Here is a 16461-nt window from a genome sequence, read left to right as displayed (position 1 = left end):
TACCAGGAGATCCCAAGCTTGGGGAGCTGCACAGGGGGCGCATCGGGGGATGGCAGAGCAAAGTAAGCGCGTTTCCACCACTTCGGGGCATGGGGGGTGCTTGGCGCTGCTGTTTGGTATTGTTTGTTTTTTTTTTTTTTTGCCTCCTCCCTTCCTGCTCTGCAAGCAAAAAGCCTCGCTTGCTTGTTTTGATTTGCAAAACTTTGGCTTTGCAAATATCCCGTGGTTTCTCAGCAAAGGCTGCAGCAGCGCTCGGCGGAGGCGTTAGGACCCCCGAGGCATGCGGACACGGCCAGGAAGAGGAGGGCCCCAGCCTGGGAGGGGAAGGCGAGGATTTCGGGCTAATCCTGGCCATGCATCCGCTTTCCGCTTGCAGAGCGGAAGCAAAGCCCCAAAAACCAGGCTGGGATGGGGGCACGGGGCTGCTGAGAGCAGAGGAAAGGGGGGGAGCCCATGAGCACGCCGAAGTCGGAGGCTGCGATCGAGGTGGGAACTCGCTGCGCCTCTCGCGGGAGCAGCCGCCGAGCAGTTTTGGTGCTGCAATCGGCAGATTTGCAGCGGGTTTTGCAAAAATCTGCAGTTGCAAAACCTGCGGTCGTGAAGGCTGCCATGGCAGGAAATACAATGGCCCAAAACTGCTGCAAATCTGCCATCACAAAACTGCAACGGCGAAACCCGCTGCAAATCTGCCACTGCCCAAAAGCCCCCGCGGTTTTTGCAGTTGCAGGGTTCGGGTTCTGTGGTTGCAAAAAGCGAGGCTGAGCTGCGCTGGGGGACCCAGCCTGGGGGGGGGGAAGAATTTGCAGCTGGGGGGAGAAGAGGGTGAGGGAACAAAGCAGCTCGTGGTGGCCAGGCGCAGGGACCCCTCCTGCGGCCGGATCCGTCCCCTGAGCCCTGTCCCCTCCCGCAGCGGCCGTCCCCGGGGCCATGTCCTCGCTGCTGTCCCTCCAGGAGGAGAACCGCATCCTGCAGCAGGAGCTGTCGCGCCTCGAGGACCTGCTGGCTCAGAGCCGCGCCGAGCGCGATGAGCTGGCCATCAAGTACAACGCCATCAGCGAGCGGGTAGGTCGGCTGCCCGCCCGGCCCTACAGATCCACCCGTTTTGGCCCCAAAACGCATCTCCGGGAGGTGCTGCTGGCGCCGGGCGGTGCCGGGGTGCCCACAACGTGCCGGTGATGGAGATGTCGGCGCCCGGCGTGCTGGGGCTTGTCCTGTGGGACGCACAAAGCATCCCCGTGCCACCCCCGTGGTGTTCGCCCCGCTGCCTTCTTTTCTGCACCGTGGTGACAGGGGCAGAACGAGGCTTTTGGCCGGGCAGCCGTTGCCTGGGGAGATGCAAAACTTGGCCGGTGCACGCTGAGCTCGGCCGGGGCAGCCCAAGCTGGGGGGCTGCCTGGCCTTCTGGGGTGCAAACCCCTCCCTGCATGCCTGGTTATTAAAATCCCAAGCAAACAGCCCCAAAATACCCAAAGGGAAAATTGCTGCCTCCCTCCCCTTGTGGCCAGAGTGCTGAAAGATGCTTTACTCACCAGCAAAACTGGTGCCAAGCTGCTGGGCCCCAAGTCCTTGAGGCTGGGCTATTTCTCAAAGGCAAATTCTTGCTGCAAAATGGTGTGTGGGGTGTGGGGTGTGTGGGGGGTGTGTGTCTCTGCTCGCTTTGTCCGTGCGGGGTTTGCAGCTGCAGGACAACCCCAAAGCAAGGCCGAATTTGCCGGGTCGGGGTGCTGGCACACAGAGGGGGGCCGGGGGTGGTGCTTTGTGTTTTAACGTCCCCAAACGAGCGGCGCTGGGGGTGCTGCACCCCGCGGCAGCTGGAGCAGTCCCTGCGGCTGGAAGCGGGCGAGCGGGACGCGGCGGAGAGCCGGAGCCTGGCGCAGCACAACATCGAGCTGCGGCGGCTGCTGGACGAGGAGCAGGCTGCCTACAAGCGCAAGCTGCAGGCGTACCAGGAGGGCCAGCAGCGGCAGGCCCAGCTGGTGCAGAAGCTGCAGGCCAAGGTGGGTCCCCGCCGGGGGAACGGGGGCGTTTTGAGGTGGGGGGACGCGCACCAAGGGTGGTTGTCCCCTTCGCCGTCCCCTCCACCCAGGTGCTGCAGTACAAGAAGAAATGCGGCGAGGTGGAGCAGCAGCTGCTGGAGAAGGCGACGGAGCTGGAGCAGGAGAGGCTGACGGTGAGCAGCAGAATGGGGGGGTCCTGCCCCGGGTGTCCCGGTGTCCCCCCCTTTGCCCGCCAGCACCTCAAAGGGGCTGATGTCCCCGCAGAGCCAGCTGGACATCAGCAGCTCGCAGCTGGAGGAGGAGAGCAGCAACGAGCTGGAGAACGCGCTGATCCGGCTGGAGGAGGAGCAGCAGAGGTGCAGGAGGGGGTCCCCGGGGTGCCGGGTGCTGCGGGACCCCCCCGGGATCACCCCCTGGCCCTGCGCCCCCCCAGGAGCAGCAGCCTGGTGCAGGTGAACTCGATGCTGCGGGAGCAGCTGGAGCAAGCCAACGTGGCCAACGCGGCGCTGAGCGAGGACATCCGCAAGCTGACGGCCGACTGGACGCGGGCACGGGACGAGCTGGAGCAGCGCGAGGCCGAGTGGAGGCGCGAGGAGGAGGTCGGGGCCGTGGGGCTGCGGGGGGAGAATTTGGGGGCCTGGGGAATGCGGCACAGAGGGATGCAAAGCAGAGGGGGGCTGCACGGGGAGGGCTGGGGGCTGAGAGTGATGTGGGGCAGAGAGGTGCAGCGTGGGGAGGGCTGTGGGACCGTGAGTGATGCTGCGTGGAGAAGAATTTGGGGCTGCAGGGCGTGTGGCACGGGGAGGGGATGCGGGGCAGGAGCGATGCCACATGCAGAGGGGCTGTGGGGTGCGGGATGCAAAGCAGGGGGAGGCTGCACGGAGCGGGGCACGGTGCTGGGAGCGGGTCTGGGGGCTTCAGGGCACGGCGCAGGGAGGGGGCCGAGGGGCTGAGGGATGTGGGGGTGCCGCCCGGCTGCCTTCAGAGGGACGGGGGCTGTGGGGCAGAGGGGTGCAGCACAGAGGACACCCTGGTGCTTTTCTCCTGCCCCGATCTGACCCCGCCACCTCTCCATCCCCGCGCAGTCCTTCAACACCTACTTCAGCAACGAGCACGGCCGCCTGCTGACCCTCTGGCGGCAGGCGGTGGCTTTCCGCCGGCACTTCGGCCAGCTGCGAGCCGCCACCGAGAGGTCCGGGGGCTGCAGGAGCTGGGGATACGGAGGCGAGACGGGGACATCGTGGTGGGGCACCCCTCTCATCCCCATCCACCCCCTGGCGCAGGGACCTGGCGGAGCTGAGCCAGGAGGTGTCCCGTGCCGGCCGTGCCGCCCACACCGCCTGCGTGCAGCTGGGAGCCCACCTGCGGCTGGCCGAGGGCCGGGCGGGCGCCGCGCGGGAGCAGCAGGCGCAGCAGCTGGCGCAGCTGGAGGAGCAGCTGGCGGCCAGGGCGCGCGACGCCGAGCTGGAGAAAACCGCGCTCGGGGACAGGTGGGGGTCCCGCGGGGGGGGGCGCCGGGTGTGGGGCTGCCCGGGAGGAGCTGAGCGCCCACCGACGGGTGCTGGGCATCGCCTCGGCCAGGCTGGCGGAGCTGACGGCGGCCCTGGAGCGGCTGCGGGAGGAAGGTGGGGACAAGGAGCGGGCGGTGGCGGCGCTGACGCTGCAGCTGCAGAAGATGGTGAGTGCGGGGGGAGGCGTTTATGGTGCGCGGGGAAGGGTTGTGCGCCCGGCTGCGGTGCGTGCTGGGGTGCAGTGCGTGCTCACATGTGACCCCCAGCACACGCTGGGGATGGGTGGCGCACCGGGGCACGGTGGAAGCTTTGTGCTGCACACAGTGCACACCAGCACCCCGTGCACACTGGGGCAGGACGTGTAGGAAATGATGATGTGCATGGGGGTGCGGGGTGCTGCACCTAGCCAGGACCCAGTGTGCAACACCGGGGTGTGAGGTGTGATGTGTGCTGGGGGTGCAAGGCACGATGCACGCTGGGCACTTTGCACGCCCAGGGCGTGGTGCACGTTGCACACCAGCTGTGCGTGACGCCGCACCGCGGTGTTTCGCAGGAGGCCTCGCGTGCTCAGGAGCCATCAGCAGAAGAGGTGCAGGCGCTGCGCGCGGAGGTGGAGCTGCTCCACCAGACGCTGCAGGACGTCACCCAGGTGCCCCCAGCCCCTCCCCTTCACCCCCACTGCTGCCACCCTCTCCGTGCCTCAGTTTCCCCTCCTGTGGTGGAGCCACAGCAGAGCGCTGTCCCCGTCCCTCGCAGGCGGTGCTGGCCGATGACCCCGGGTCCCCGACGGAGCCTCCGAGGCTCCCCTGCCGCAGCCTCTCGCCTGCTGCAGCTGCAGCCACGCTGGGGGCTGTGCACGGAGCCCTGCGGCGCCGGCACTTCCAGCTGCAGGTGAGCGAGGAGGAGGAGGAGGAGGAGGAAGGTGGATGTGGGGGAAGACGGATGGGTGGGTGGATGCGCGGAGGATGGGTGGAGGAGAATTGGGGATGGACGGATGGAGGGACATGAGGACGGACGGACGGACGGACGGACGGACGGATGGATGGATGGATGGATGGATGGGGGGCAGTGGATAGGGGTCTGGATGGATGGACGAGGGCTGGATGGATGCCTGGAGGATGGATGGAGGAGAATGGATGGATGGACAGACAGATGGGAGGACAGAAAGATGGATGGACACGGGGTCAGGTGGGTGGGAGGGCGGGTGGCTGGATGCACGGAGGAAGGATGGAGGAGAAGGGACAGAAGGGTGGGAGGACGGAGGACAACCGCTGACCCCGTTGCTCCCCCAGGAGGCCCGGGAGGCGTCGGGGAGCCTGCGGCGGGAGCTGGGGGACAGCGAGAGCCGGCGGGCGGCCCTGGAGCAGCGGCTGGAGCAGCTCAGCGCCGAGGCTGGGGGCTGCCGGCGGGCGCAGGACGAGGCCCTGCGCGAGGCCGCCCGCCTGCGCGCCGACATCGAGCTCCTGCGCAGGTACCCCCTGCCTGTCCGTCCGTCTGCCCAGCTCTCTGTCTGTCCGTCCGTCCCTCTGTGGCCTCTGTCCCTGCACGCCCTCCACCTGCCTGTCCCCACGGCGTGTCCGTCTGTCCGGCAGCGAGCGGGGCCGCGTGGAGCAGGCGCTGGTGGCGGAGCAGGCGCGGGCGGGGGTCCTGCAGCGCAGCGAGGCCGAGCTGCAGCGCCGGGGCCGGGGGCTGGAGGAGCAGCGGGACGAGGCCGCCCGTGCCGCCGAGGCTGCGCGGCAGCAGCTGGAGCACAGGTGGGGACCCCCCCGGTGCTGCGACCCCCCCGTTGGTGGGAGCTCCGACTGCTCCCCCTCCCTGGGTGGGTGCAGCAAAGCAACGCTCCTGCCCCTGCTCTGCCCCCCTCCCCAAAAAGGGGCTGCTGCCCCCATCAAAGGGTGCTGAAACACCCCCCGTGGGGCTGCAGAATAGTGCCTCACCCCTCCCGTGGGTGCTGCCCCCCCCCCGTGGGTGATACCCCCGTGGGTCCTCCCCACCCAATGGGTGCTGCCCCCCCCCCAGTTGGTGCTCTGCCCCCAGTGGGTGCCCCCCAGTGGGTGCTGCACCCCTGTTGGGTGCTCCCCATGTGTTCTCCCCCCTTGTCAGGGTACCCCCCTGTGGGTGCTCTCCCACCATGGGTCCCCCCTCCCAGTGGGTGCCCCCCCCCAATTTGTGCCCCCCCCATGGGTGCCCGCAGCCAGCAGCAGCTGGAGCAGCTGGAGGGGCAGCGGGCGGCGGTGCAGCAGGAGCTGCTGCAGGCACGGGAGGCGCTGAGCCGGGCGCAGCTGGAGGCCGAGGTGGCGCGGGGCGAGCGGGCGGCGCTGGACGAGGCGCTGGCACAGGTGGGTGGCAGAGCCCCTGCGTCCTCCCCGGGGATGTCTGTGTCCCCAGACCCTGTGTGCATCGCCCCCAGAGACAGCCGCATCCCCAAATGGCACATGTGTGTCCCTGGGGGCAGCCGTGACCCCGAGCTCCCCTGCGTCCTCCCTTGGGACATCCAGGTCCCCAAACGCCATGCGCATCCTCCCTGGGGACCATCTGCACCCTCGATCCCCCTGCATGCCCTGTGGGGTTAGCCACAGCCCCACATCCCCCTGCATCCTTGGGACATCTGCGTCCCCATCCCCCCTACATGCTCCTGGGGCCACCTACGTCCCCAAAACCTCATGTGCACCCTCCCTGGGGACCCCCAGCCCCTCTGCATGCCCCCCAGGACCATGCACTTACCCCCAGCCCCTCTATGCATCCCCAAACCTCACGTGCATCCTCCCTGGTGCTATGCACATCCCCAGATCCTTGCGTGTCCTCCCTGGGGACGTCCAGGTCCCCAAACCCTTCTGTGAATCCACAAACCCCGTGGGTGCTGTCCCTTGGGCCACATCCCCAGCCCCCCAGCATGCTCCCAGGGGACACCCCCATCCCCAAACCCTGCTGTGCATCCTCCTTGGGGCCACCCCTGTTCTTGGCCCCGACAGGCGCAGGGCAGCAGCGCGGAGCTGGAGGCAGAGCTGCAGGAGGCGCGGGCGGAGGCAGCCCAGCTGCGGGAAGCCCTGGCACGGGGCAGCGAGCTGTCGGCCAGCCTGGCCCGGGATAAACGAGAGCTGAGCCGGACCCTGGCGGGGCTGGAGGAAGAGCGGGAGGCGGCCGGGGAGGCGACGCGGGCGCTGGAGGGGCTGCGGGCACGGCTGGGGCAGCTGGAGCGAGGCCGGAGGGACGTGGAGGCCGAGAGGCTGGGCCTGGAGCGGGCGCGCAGGGCGGCGGAGAGGGGCTGCGAGGGGCTGCGGGCAGAGCTGCGGGCACTGCGCGGGCAGCAGCAGCAGCTGCGGGAGCGGCTGGGGCAGGTGCGGGGCTGGGAGGGGTTGGGGAGGTGCTGGGGGCAATTGGGGGAGGTGGGGAGGGAGCTGGGGGTAATTGGGAGGGGTGGGGAGGGTGCAATCGGGGGAGGTAGGGAGGTACAGGGGGCAATTGGGAGGGTGCTGGGGGAACTGGGAGGGTGCAGGGTGCAATTGGGAGGGATGGAGAGTGTGTGGGGGGCAATTTGGGGAGGTGGGGAGGATGCAGAAAGCAACTGGGAGGGTGCTGGGGGGAACTGGGAGAGCATGGGAGGAAACTGGGAGAGTGCAAAGGGCAATTGGGAGTGATGGAGAGGATGCAGGGGGTCACTGGGATGGGTGGGGAGGGTGCTCAGGGCAATTGGGAGGGTGCTGGGGGAGCTGGGAGGGTGCACGGGGTAATTGGGAGGAACGGGGAAGGTGCGTGGGGCAATTGTAAGAGTGCTGGGGGAACTGGGGGGATGCAGGGGGTAACTGGGAGGGAGCGGTTGGATGCTGGAGGCAACTGGGAGGATGCTCAGCTCAGCCAGGAGGGTGCATGGGGCAACGGGGCGGGCGCAGCGGGTAACTCGGAGGACGGGGGAAGGCTCCTGGGGAGCAAGGGGGACTGGGAGGGCGCGCGGTGGCCATGGGCGGAGGCGAGGGGTGCCCGTGGTGCTGCGGCCGCAGGCACTGGAGGAGCAGAGCGCGGCGGGCGAGGCGCTGGCGCAGGCGCGGGGCGAGCAGGAGCGGCTGAGCACGGCGCTGGAGCGCGCCACGCAGGAGCGCGAGGGGCTGGCCAAGGAGGCGGCCAGCGTGGCCGTGCAGCTCGCCGCCGCACAGCGCGACGCCCGCGCCCGCGGCCAGGAGGCAGATGGCCTCAGGTGGGTGCCCCCTGCCCCGACCCGCTGCCCGCTGCCCACCGCCCGGCCGCGTTTCGGCAGCGTGTGTCGTCCCGGGGTGGCAGGGCGGAGAAGGCGGCGCTGGAGACCGGCCTCTTCGAGGCGCAGGAGGAGCTCGGCCAGCTCCGCGCGCGCGGCCAGCAGCTGGAGGCCGAGGGCCGGGCCCTGCGCGTGGCCAAGGAGGGGCTGCAGGGTGAGTGGGGAGTGGGGATGCATCGTGCCGTCGCATCCAGCCTTGGTCACGGCGCTTCCCGGCTTGGTTTTGGGGCGGCAGCCTTGGTTGCATCCTGTACCATCTCGGTTTTGGGGTAGCATCCTTGGGCATTTCACTTAGCTCGATTTTGGGGACCAACATCCTTGGTCACGTCATTTATTGGCTCAGTTTTGGGGCGGGATCATCAATCACATAACTTTTCTGCCCAGTTTTGGGGCGGCATCCTCAGTTGCACCACTTAGATCAGTTCTGTGGGTTTGGAGCCCTCGTTCCCACCACCCACCCTCCCAATTTTGGCCCCGGCAGAGGAGCTGGGCGCTGTGCGGCAGCGGCTGGCGGCGGCGGAGCAGGAGGCGGTGACCCTGCGTGGGACACAGGTGGCACGCGAGGACGAGCTCGAGCGGCTTCGGGGCGAGAAGGTGGGCACCGGTGGGCTCCGGGGAGATGCTGATTTGGGGTAGGGCAATACTGAATTTGGAGAGCGGTGCTGATTTTGGAGAGCGATACAGAATTTGGAGCAATATTTCCGAGGCGATGCCGTTTTGGGGGGAGGAGCGGGAGTTTGCCAAATTTCGGGCTGATGCCGATTTTGGCTCGGTGCTGATTTTGGGGGACCGGTGCCGCTTTTGGGGCGCAGCGGGAGCTGGATGCGGAGCGGGGCCGGTTGGTGCGGGAGCAGGAGGAGCTGGCGGCCGAGCTGGCGGCGGCGCGGACGCAGTGTGATGAGGGGCTGCTGCGTGCCGAGAGCGAGAAGCAGCAGGTGGGTGTCGGTGCCTCTCCCCAAACCGTGTCCCCGGTGTCCCCCAGCCCTGTCTGAGCGTGTCCCCGTGCAGGCGCTGGCGCTGCAGGAGGAGGAGAAGGCGGCGCTGGCGGGGACGCTGGCGGGGCTGCAGCAGAGCCTGGCCGAGGCCACAGCTGAGCTGGAGCGGCAGCGGCACGAGGCCAGCGGGCGCCACGAGCAGCAGCAGGTGGGTGAGGGGGGGCTGGGACCCCCCCGGGCATGGCACAGGCTCCCCTACTGCAAACCCTGTGCTCGGGTGTCCCCCTCGTTGCAATGCCCCACGGCTGGGCGTCCCCCCATTGCCCAGCCCTCACCTCCTGCCCTGCTGTGAGCTCCCCAAGCCCCCATGATTTGCAATCCTCCCCCCATCTCCCCATCCTTGCAACCCCCCCGAGACCCTTCTCGATTACAACCCCCCCCCAGCCACCCACCCCAGTCCCATCTCGAGCCCCCCAGTTTCCAGCTGCCCCCTCCCCATTGCAAGCTCCCCGGTGCCCAGCCGGGGCAGGGGGGCTCGGGGGGGGGGGGCTCAGATATTTGTGCCCCCTCCCTCAGAGCTTGGCTGCGGAGCTGCACACCCTGCGGGCACAGGCGGAGGCCGCGGCGGAGGCCCACGAGCGAGAGGCCAAGGCTCTCCGCGAGCAGGTGATGGCGGTGGCCAAGCAGCGCGACGGCGCCCTGCGGGAGGTGAGACCCCTCTGCCCCTGCTCCCACCCCTTCCATCCTGCCCCCAAAAAGCCTCCTCCACCCCTTCAACCCCCGGCTGCAGGCGGAGGAGGTGCGGGCGCAGCTGCAGCTGGTGGTGGAGGCGCGGGCAGCGGGGCAGCAGGCGCTGCTGGAGGCGCAGCGGGCGGCACAGGAGAGCCGCGAGGGCCGCGAGGCGCAGCGCAGGCAGGCGCAGGAGGCGCGCAGGGCGCTGGGCGACGAGGCCAGGGAGAAGGAGGCCCTGAGGCGCTCCAACGAGGAGCTGCGGGCGGCCCTGCGGCGCACCGAGGGCGAGCGCATCAGGTGTGAGGGGTGCTCGGGGTCATGGGGGCGATGCTGGGGGTCCCCCCGGAGTGGGATGCTGGGGTTGGGAGAGGCGCGGGAGAGGGAGGTGTCCTGCAGGGTGATGCTTGGGGTCGGGGGATGCTCGGTTTGGGGAGTGCAAGGGGTGGTGCAAGGCATCGGAGGTGATGCTCGGGACTGGGGGGGTGCTCGGGGTGGGGGGGTTAAGCTGAGCAGGATGCCTGGGACAAGGGGGTGGCTGAGCTGGGAGATGGTGGAGATGGTGCAGTGCCTTGGAGGGCAATGCTCAGGCTGGGGAGGGTTCTTGGGACAGGAGAATTCCCCATTTGGGAGGTGCTTGGGGTGGTGAGACGCTTTGGAGGGTGACACTTGGGGTCGGAGTGATGATGAGGATGGGAGGACCCCCCAGGGCAGGATGCCTGGGACAGGGGGCGGCTCAAACGGGGAAATGTGCGGGATGGAGCAGCGCCTTGGCGGGTCAGCACGAACATTTGTGGCCGAGGCGATGCCTTGGCGGGGGGACGGGGAGGACGGACACCAGCCCCCCTCCTCCGCCAGCCCCTCTCCCCCTTTTTGGCAGCCTGAAGCGGGCCAGCGAGGAGAAGGAGCAGCGGCTGGCGCTGCTGGCGGGCGGGCAGGCGGCGGCGGCCAGGGAGACGGAGAGGCTGCGGGGGGCCCTGCGGCAGCTGGAGCACGACCGCCTCGAGGCGCGCCGCGAGCTGCAGGAGCTGCGCCGGCAGGTGAGGAGGGGGCGGCGGGGGGACCCCCGCCCCGGCTGGGCCAGTGCTGGGTGTGGGTGGGTGTCTGTGTGTCCGTGTGTCTGTGTCTGTGTCTGTCTGTCTGGAGCCGCCTCCCCCAGCCCCGTGTCGTTTCCTTGGGCAGGTGAAGGCACTGGACAGTGAGAACAGCAAGAAGAGCAGGGAGCTGGAGGAGCTGCAGGCGCGCGTGGCCCTGGAGGAGCAGCGGGAGGAGGAGAGCCGCCGGGAAGCCTTCGGCCTCAGGAGGAAGGTGGTGGAGAGCGAGGCTGGCATGGAGGCCACCAGGAAGGAGGTGGGGGCTGCTCGGCCCCGCAGGGTCCCCAAGTGTCCCCATCACACCCACGCCCACCCTGTGTCCCCGTGGGTGCCCCTGCTGCTCCGTCGCTTGGTGCCGTGCGTGTCCCCGTCATCCCCTCTCAGTCCCTGATGTCCCCATTGCCCTGCTGCTCTGTCCCTGGGGGTCCCCACCCCTCCTTGCCCCATCCCCTGCATCCCAGTCACCCCGCATCACCTGCCACCTGCATCCCTGGGCGTCTCCCATGCCCCATCGCTCCATCCCTTGCATCTCCATCACCCTTTTGCTCTGTCCCCTGCACCCTGGGCATTCCCCGTTCCCTCCCCATGCCCCCAGCACCCCGTCTCTCCCTGCCCTGCACCCCAGCTCTCCCCCTCGCCTCCTTCCCCCAGCTCCAGCACCTGCAGCAGAGGCTGTCGGAGGCGGAGGGCGAGTTCCAGCAGCGAGAGAAGGATCTGTCCCGCAGCCTGGAGGAGGCCCGCGGCCACGAGAAGAAGCTGCTGGCCGATGCCCGCAACCTGCAGCTGAAGATGGAGGCGGCGCGGAGCGAAGCGGCTGAGCTGAGCCTGCGCCTGAGCGCGGCCGAGGGCCGGGCGCAGGGGCTGGAGGCTGAGCTGGCCCGCGGCGAGGAGCAGCGCCGGGCTGCCGAGACGCGCCTGGGCAGCCTCCAGTCCGCCCTGCGCCGCACCATGGGCATCGGCCGGGCCCGTGCTGCTTCCCCGGGCAAGGGTGAGAGCACCCCGGGGCTGCCCTTGCACCCTAAACCTTGCTGTAAGGCCCCATCTGGTGGCGTGTCGCCCCCCGTGCCACCCCGTCCCTCTCCTTCCAGGCGGTGCCACGGAGGGGACGGGGACCCCTGGCTCGTCCCCGGACCCCGATGCGGCCACCGAGCCCGAGGTGGTGCGGGCAGCGCTGCGGGATTTCCTGCGTGAGCTGCAGGATGTCCAGCGGGAGCGGGTACGGCCTTCCTCCTGCCCCTGCCCTGCATGTCCCCAAAAAGCTCCTTTCTCGCCCTGTTTTCTCACCCCAGGAGGAGCTGCGGGTGCAGGTCTGCAGCCTGGGACAGCGGCTGGCAGAGGCGGAGGCAGAGCGGGACGGTGCCGGTGCCCGGGCACTGCAGCTGCAGAAGCTGGTGGCTGAGAGTGAGGAAGGTGATGGGGGTGGTTTTGGGGTGGATTCCCCCAGATTACTCGGTTTTGGGTGCTGCAAGCAGGTTTCATCTCCCTGCGACGCGTGGCTGCTTGGGATTTGGGCACGCGGCGGAGCATCGTGGCCAGTGGGTGCTTTGGGGGAAAATGGGGTGGGGGTGGTGATGCTGCACTCAAATGCTGCATGCTTTGTGGGTTTTCCCATACACATCTCAAAATACTAGCAGAACTACTAAAAAAACATAACAAAATAAAGTATAGAGTCCCCGTAAAGCCCAGTAAAATTGGAACCCCCCCCATGCACCCCGGTAGAACCGGTGAAACCCCCACGCATCCCGCACAAACCCCGGTAAACCTGTCTGACCCCACTCGTGTGCACCCCACAAGCCCCAACAGATCCCCGTGCGCGCCCCACAAGCCCCAGCTGAGGTTTGCAACCCTCGGTGTGGCTGCGGCAGGGCGGCGGGGCGCCGACGGCAAGCTGGGCAGCGCGCAGGCCGCTCTGCTGCTGCAGGAGGAGACGCTGCGGCGGGGCGAGCGCGAGCGCCGGGCCCTGCTTGAGAAGGTGTCGGCGCTGGAGCGCAGCTTGCACGCCGCCGAGGGCGAGCGCCGCTCCGCCCAGGTGGGCACCTGGGTCAAAACCCCCACCTCTCCCACCCCCCCCAGCTGCACGCAGCCTGGCATGCAAGATGCACACAACCTTCAGGCACGCTGCTTGCCAGCTTGCGCACCAGCTTCCATGCAAGGTGCTGGCAAACAAACTGAGTGTGAGCTGCCTGCAAGCTGCTTGGAAGCTCACACACAAGCTTGTATGCAAGCTGTATGCAAACTGCTTGCAAGTTTGCATGCAAATTGCATGTAAGATGGACATAAGCTGCTTGCAAACTGCATGCACACTGCTTTCAAGCTCGCACACAGACTGCACACATGCTGCTTGCAAGCGTGCACACAAAGTGCACTCAAGACTCTTGCAAGCGTGCACACAAACGGCATGAATGCTGCTTGCACTTGCATGCAGGCTTGCATGCTCACTGCTCGCAGGTTTGTGTACAAAATGCTTGCAAGCTTGCACACACACTGCTCCGTCCCTTCCAGGAGAAGATGAGCATGGTGAAAGCCAGCGAGGCCAAGCTGGAGGAGGACAAGCGGCGGCTCAAGGAGGGGCTGGAGGCTGCGGAGAGCCGTGGAGCCCGGCTGGAGCAGCAGCGGCAGGCGCTGGAGGACGAGCTGCAGCGGGCACGGCTGGCCCTGGGCGAGCAGCAGGCAGAGGCACGGGTGCTGCAGGACCGCGCTGAGCTGCTCCAGAGGCAGGTACGGCCGGCTTGCAATCCCTGTGCCCATTAATTGCCTCCTGCACTGAGCTGCGTCGGTTTTTATTGGTTTCTCACCCCTCTGGGTGCAGCTCAGGGAGAGCGAGCAGCGCGCCAGCACCTTGCAGCTCTCGGTGGAGCGTCTGAGCACGGTGCTGGTGGCCGAGGCCGAGAGCAGCTCGAAGGACCGTGCCCAGGGCTCGCCGCTGACCGACAGCAGCTCGGCCCCGCAGCGCCTGCAGCAGCTCCAAAGCGCCCTGACCGCTGGCGAGCTCGACCGGCGGATGCTGCAGGTGGGCACGGGCACCCCGGGGTGCGCGGGGACCCCCTGGGCTCCGTGTCACCATGTGTGTCCCCGCGGCAGGAGATGCTGGATGCAGCCCGGCGGGCGCTTTCGGAGGCACGGGAGGAGAAGAGCGCGCTGCGGGAGCAGCTGCGGGTGCTGCGGGGAGAGCGGGCGGCGCTGGAGCTGCGCAAGGAGGAGCTGGAGGCGCAGGTCCGGCGGCTGCAGGAGGTGGGAGCGCCCAGACTGCTGGCCTTACCCCCGGGGTGCGCTCTGTGCCCTTCTGCCCGCCCCATACAGCAACCTACTGCCCCTGCACAGTACCCTATTGCCCCCATGCAGCTTCTTTTACCTCTTTCCAGCCCTCTTTGCCCCTTTGACAGCACCCTGCACCCTTTTGCCTGCCCCATTTCCCCCCCGCCTTATGGCACCCTTCCTCTCTGTGCAGCCCGTAGCACACCCTTGCAACCCTTCCTGTCCCTACACCCTTCTGCCTCCCTGCAGCACACTTTGCCCCCATGCAGCACCCTATTGCCTCTCCATGCAGCCCCCAACACCCTTTTATCCATTCCCTCCTTTGAAGCACCCTTTCCCCCCAGTGCAGACCCCATTGCCCCACCCCCTGCAGCCCCTTTTTCCCCCGTGCATCCCTTTACACCCCCCCTGCAGCTCCCTGAACCCTTTTACCCCACCTTACAGCCCCCTATTGCCCCACGCAGCCCCTTCTCTCCCCCCGGGGAGCTGCGGGGTGTCCGATCCTGCCCCCCCGTTGCAGATGCTGTTGCAGCAGGAGGAGAAGGAGGCGGCGGCGCTGCGGGGGCTGCGGGCGGAGAAGCGGGGGCTGCAGGAGCGCGTGGGCAGCCTGCAGAGCTCCCTGAGCCAGCTGGAGGCCGAGCGGCGCGAGGCTGAGCGCTCCTCCCTGCGCCTCGAGAAGGACAACAGCGCCCTGAAGAAGACCCTGGAGAAGGTGAGCGCCCACCGCCCCTCTTGGCACCCTTGGGTGCTCTCAGGGTGGCCCCCACACCCGTGCACCTCTGGGGACACAAACGTGCCCCCTCAATGGCTGGGTATCCAGGATTGGTTCGCCCAGAAGCAGATTGGGCATGGCTATAAAAAATGTCCTAATAGCACAAAATCATTTCCCGAGCGCAAAATGCGCTTTGTGCAACGGGGGCACGGCTGCGCAGCGGGTGTGTGCGCCTGCACGCGTGCGTTTAGTGCACCGGAGCGAGGCGTGTGACAAAGCAACGCGTTGTGCCCGCTCCTTGTGCACGCAGCTGGCGCGGGAGAAGCTGAAGACGCAGGAGGAGTCGCTGCGGCTGGCGGTGCAGAAGGGCCGCCTGCACCGCTCGCTGGGCACGGCCGAGCAGGAGCTGGCGGAGGCGCAGAAACACATCCAGGTGCTGCGGGTGGGTGCCCCTGGGCAGGGGACGTGGCCTCGTGCAAAGCCTTCAGCTTCGCTTTGGGGGCAGGCAGTGGCACCCTGGGGTGCTGCTTGCCTGCTTGGTGCACCCTCGTTTTGCAGGGGGATGGTGCTGGGCTGCTTTTGGGGCTTGCTTCAGCTCGGGGAGATGCTGGTGCTCACTGTGGGGTGCTGCCGGGCTCTTTCGGGCTCCTCCCCACCTTAGGGCCACCCAGCGCCTGGATTTGGGGTGACCCCCCTGCAACTCACCCAGGCACGAGTGTCGGTGCTGGAGCAGAGCCCCGGGGCGGCGCAGCAGCAGCAGCAGCAGCGGGCGCTGGATGCCCGTGACCGTGGCCACCACCCCCTGGAGCAGCAGGTGAGGGGGGTGCCGGGGCTGTGTCCCCCCCCTGCAGCCCACCCAGGCACCCCCAAACTCACCCCCCTGTGCAGGTCGCACTGCGGCAGGAGCAGGCGGCACAGGAGCCCCGCCGCCACCCCAGCAGCATTTAGGGCCGTCGGGGTGAGCAGAGACCGGCGCAACTCAGCTCACGGGTGAGGGGCTGAGCTCAGCAAACACCTGTGGATTTTTTTTTTCTCGACGTTCCCAAATCCCACTCTTCTACAAAAAAAAAAAAAAAAGCATCGTGTTACCACTGAGACAACACTAGCGTATTTTTGATACAGGTAGGGTTTTCCCTGTTTTTTCTACTGCAGATTTTTTAACCAGGGATTGGAAATAGGACTTTTTGTAGTCCTGGGTGCCACGTGCACACAACGGGAGCAGCAGGAGCGCCGTGGTACCCGAGCGATCAGCTTCCAGTGCTGACCCCGTGGTGGGATGCTCAACGGCTCCTAACTTTTCCTAACACACTCCTCTTTTTTTAACAAAAACTAGTTTGTGCCAGTTTTTTTGCACAAGTCATGCAGGACGGGGATTGTTATTTTTTTTCTACCACTATTTTTGGAGACTTTTTTTTTATTGGTGCTATTGGGGTCTGAATTTGGAGCTTGAGCCAGCAGCAGGCATGAGCACGGCCCCAACCCTTGTCCATCCCCTCTAACCCTCTATTAAATGTGCAGAAACCCAAACGGGCAGCCTGTGGTGAATTATTTTGGAATGGCAGCCTTTTGGTGGAGGTTCAGGATGCATAACAAATTATTATTATTATTTATACCTCCTTGGGGGTGAGTTGCAGCGCTTTGCACAAGGGCTAAAGGGGAGAGTCTCAGCACCCTATTTTGGGGCGCTGCTGCCTTCCTGCTCCTTGTTTGGAGCATTGGGAATTGTATCGGGGATAAAACCTGGGGCTCCTGCCCATGCGGGCACTTACAAAATGGTGGAAGTGAAGCAGGGGCTGGCTGCCTGGCTCAGAGGGAGCAGGGTGGCACGCACCCTAACGGGGAACACGATGCTGGTTTTCATTGACCTGCTTCCTGCACACAAATTGCCCCAGATTAAACCCCGGCTGTACCAGAGCCCCAGGGAAACCCCCCAGACACCCCCCTGAACCCTGCAGAGCTGCACGCCAGCTACACGAGAG

The 16461-nt window shown here is 66.9% G+C and overlaps 1 protein-coding gene across 1 annotated transcript; it reads left to right on the top strand.

Moving 5' to 3' along the window:
- Positions 1–402: 402 nt before the first annotated feature.
- Positions 403–15944, top strand: CROCC (ciliary rootlet coiled-coil, rootletin). Its single transcript, XM_082777194.1, has 35 exons — positions 403–486; positions 911–1062; positions 1812–1997; positions 2087–2170; positions 2262–2353; positions 2431–2596; positions 3083–3189; positions 3281–3487; positions 3579–3675; positions 4062–4157; positions 4265–4399; positions 4801–4979; positions 5101–5262; positions 5703–5847; positions 6481–6846; positions 7507–7700; positions 7784–7911; positions 8239–8351; positions 8570–8692; positions 8766–8900; positions 9269–9400; positions 9483–9721; positions 10302–10461; positions 10604–10771; positions 11167–11503; positions 11604–11731; positions 11805–11925; positions 12381–12544; positions 13018–13233; positions 13325–13525; positions 13597–13746; positions 14291–14482; positions 14793–14924; positions 15192–15296; positions 15371–15944. Exons 2-35 carry the CDS (start codon positions 928–930, stop codon positions 15428–15430), a joined length of 5355 nt encoding a protein of 1784 aa, XP_082633320.1. The 5' UTR covers positions 403–486; positions 911–927; the 3' UTR covers positions 15431–15944.
- Positions 15945–16461: the final 517 nt, after the last annotated feature.

The sequence above is a fragment of the Aythya marila genome, assembly GCF_965140915.1.
Source record: "Aythya marila genome assembly, chromosome: 21".
NCBI lineage: Eukaryota > Metazoa > Chordata > Aves > Anseriformes > Anatidae > Aythya > Aythya marila.
The sequence above is the reverse complement of the archived record's forward strand: the minus strand, read 5'-3'. Positions and strand labels throughout refer to the sequence as shown.

Bases quoted from the DNA above. Each gene is read 5' to 3' on its own strand.
- CROCC (XM_082777194.1), top strand. From the start codon at position 928: ATGTCCTCGCTGCTGTCCCTCCAGGAGGAGAACCGCATCCTGCAGCAG. The intron at 6,847-7,506 runs GTGCGGGGCTGG...CTGCGGCCGCAG, and splicing joins TGCGGGAGCGGCTGGGGCAG to GCACTGGAGGAGCAGAGCGC. The intron at 10,772-11,166 runs GTGGGGGCTGCT...TCCTTCCCCCAG, and splicing joins TGGAGGCCACCAGGAAGGAG to CTCCAGCACCTGCAGCAGAG.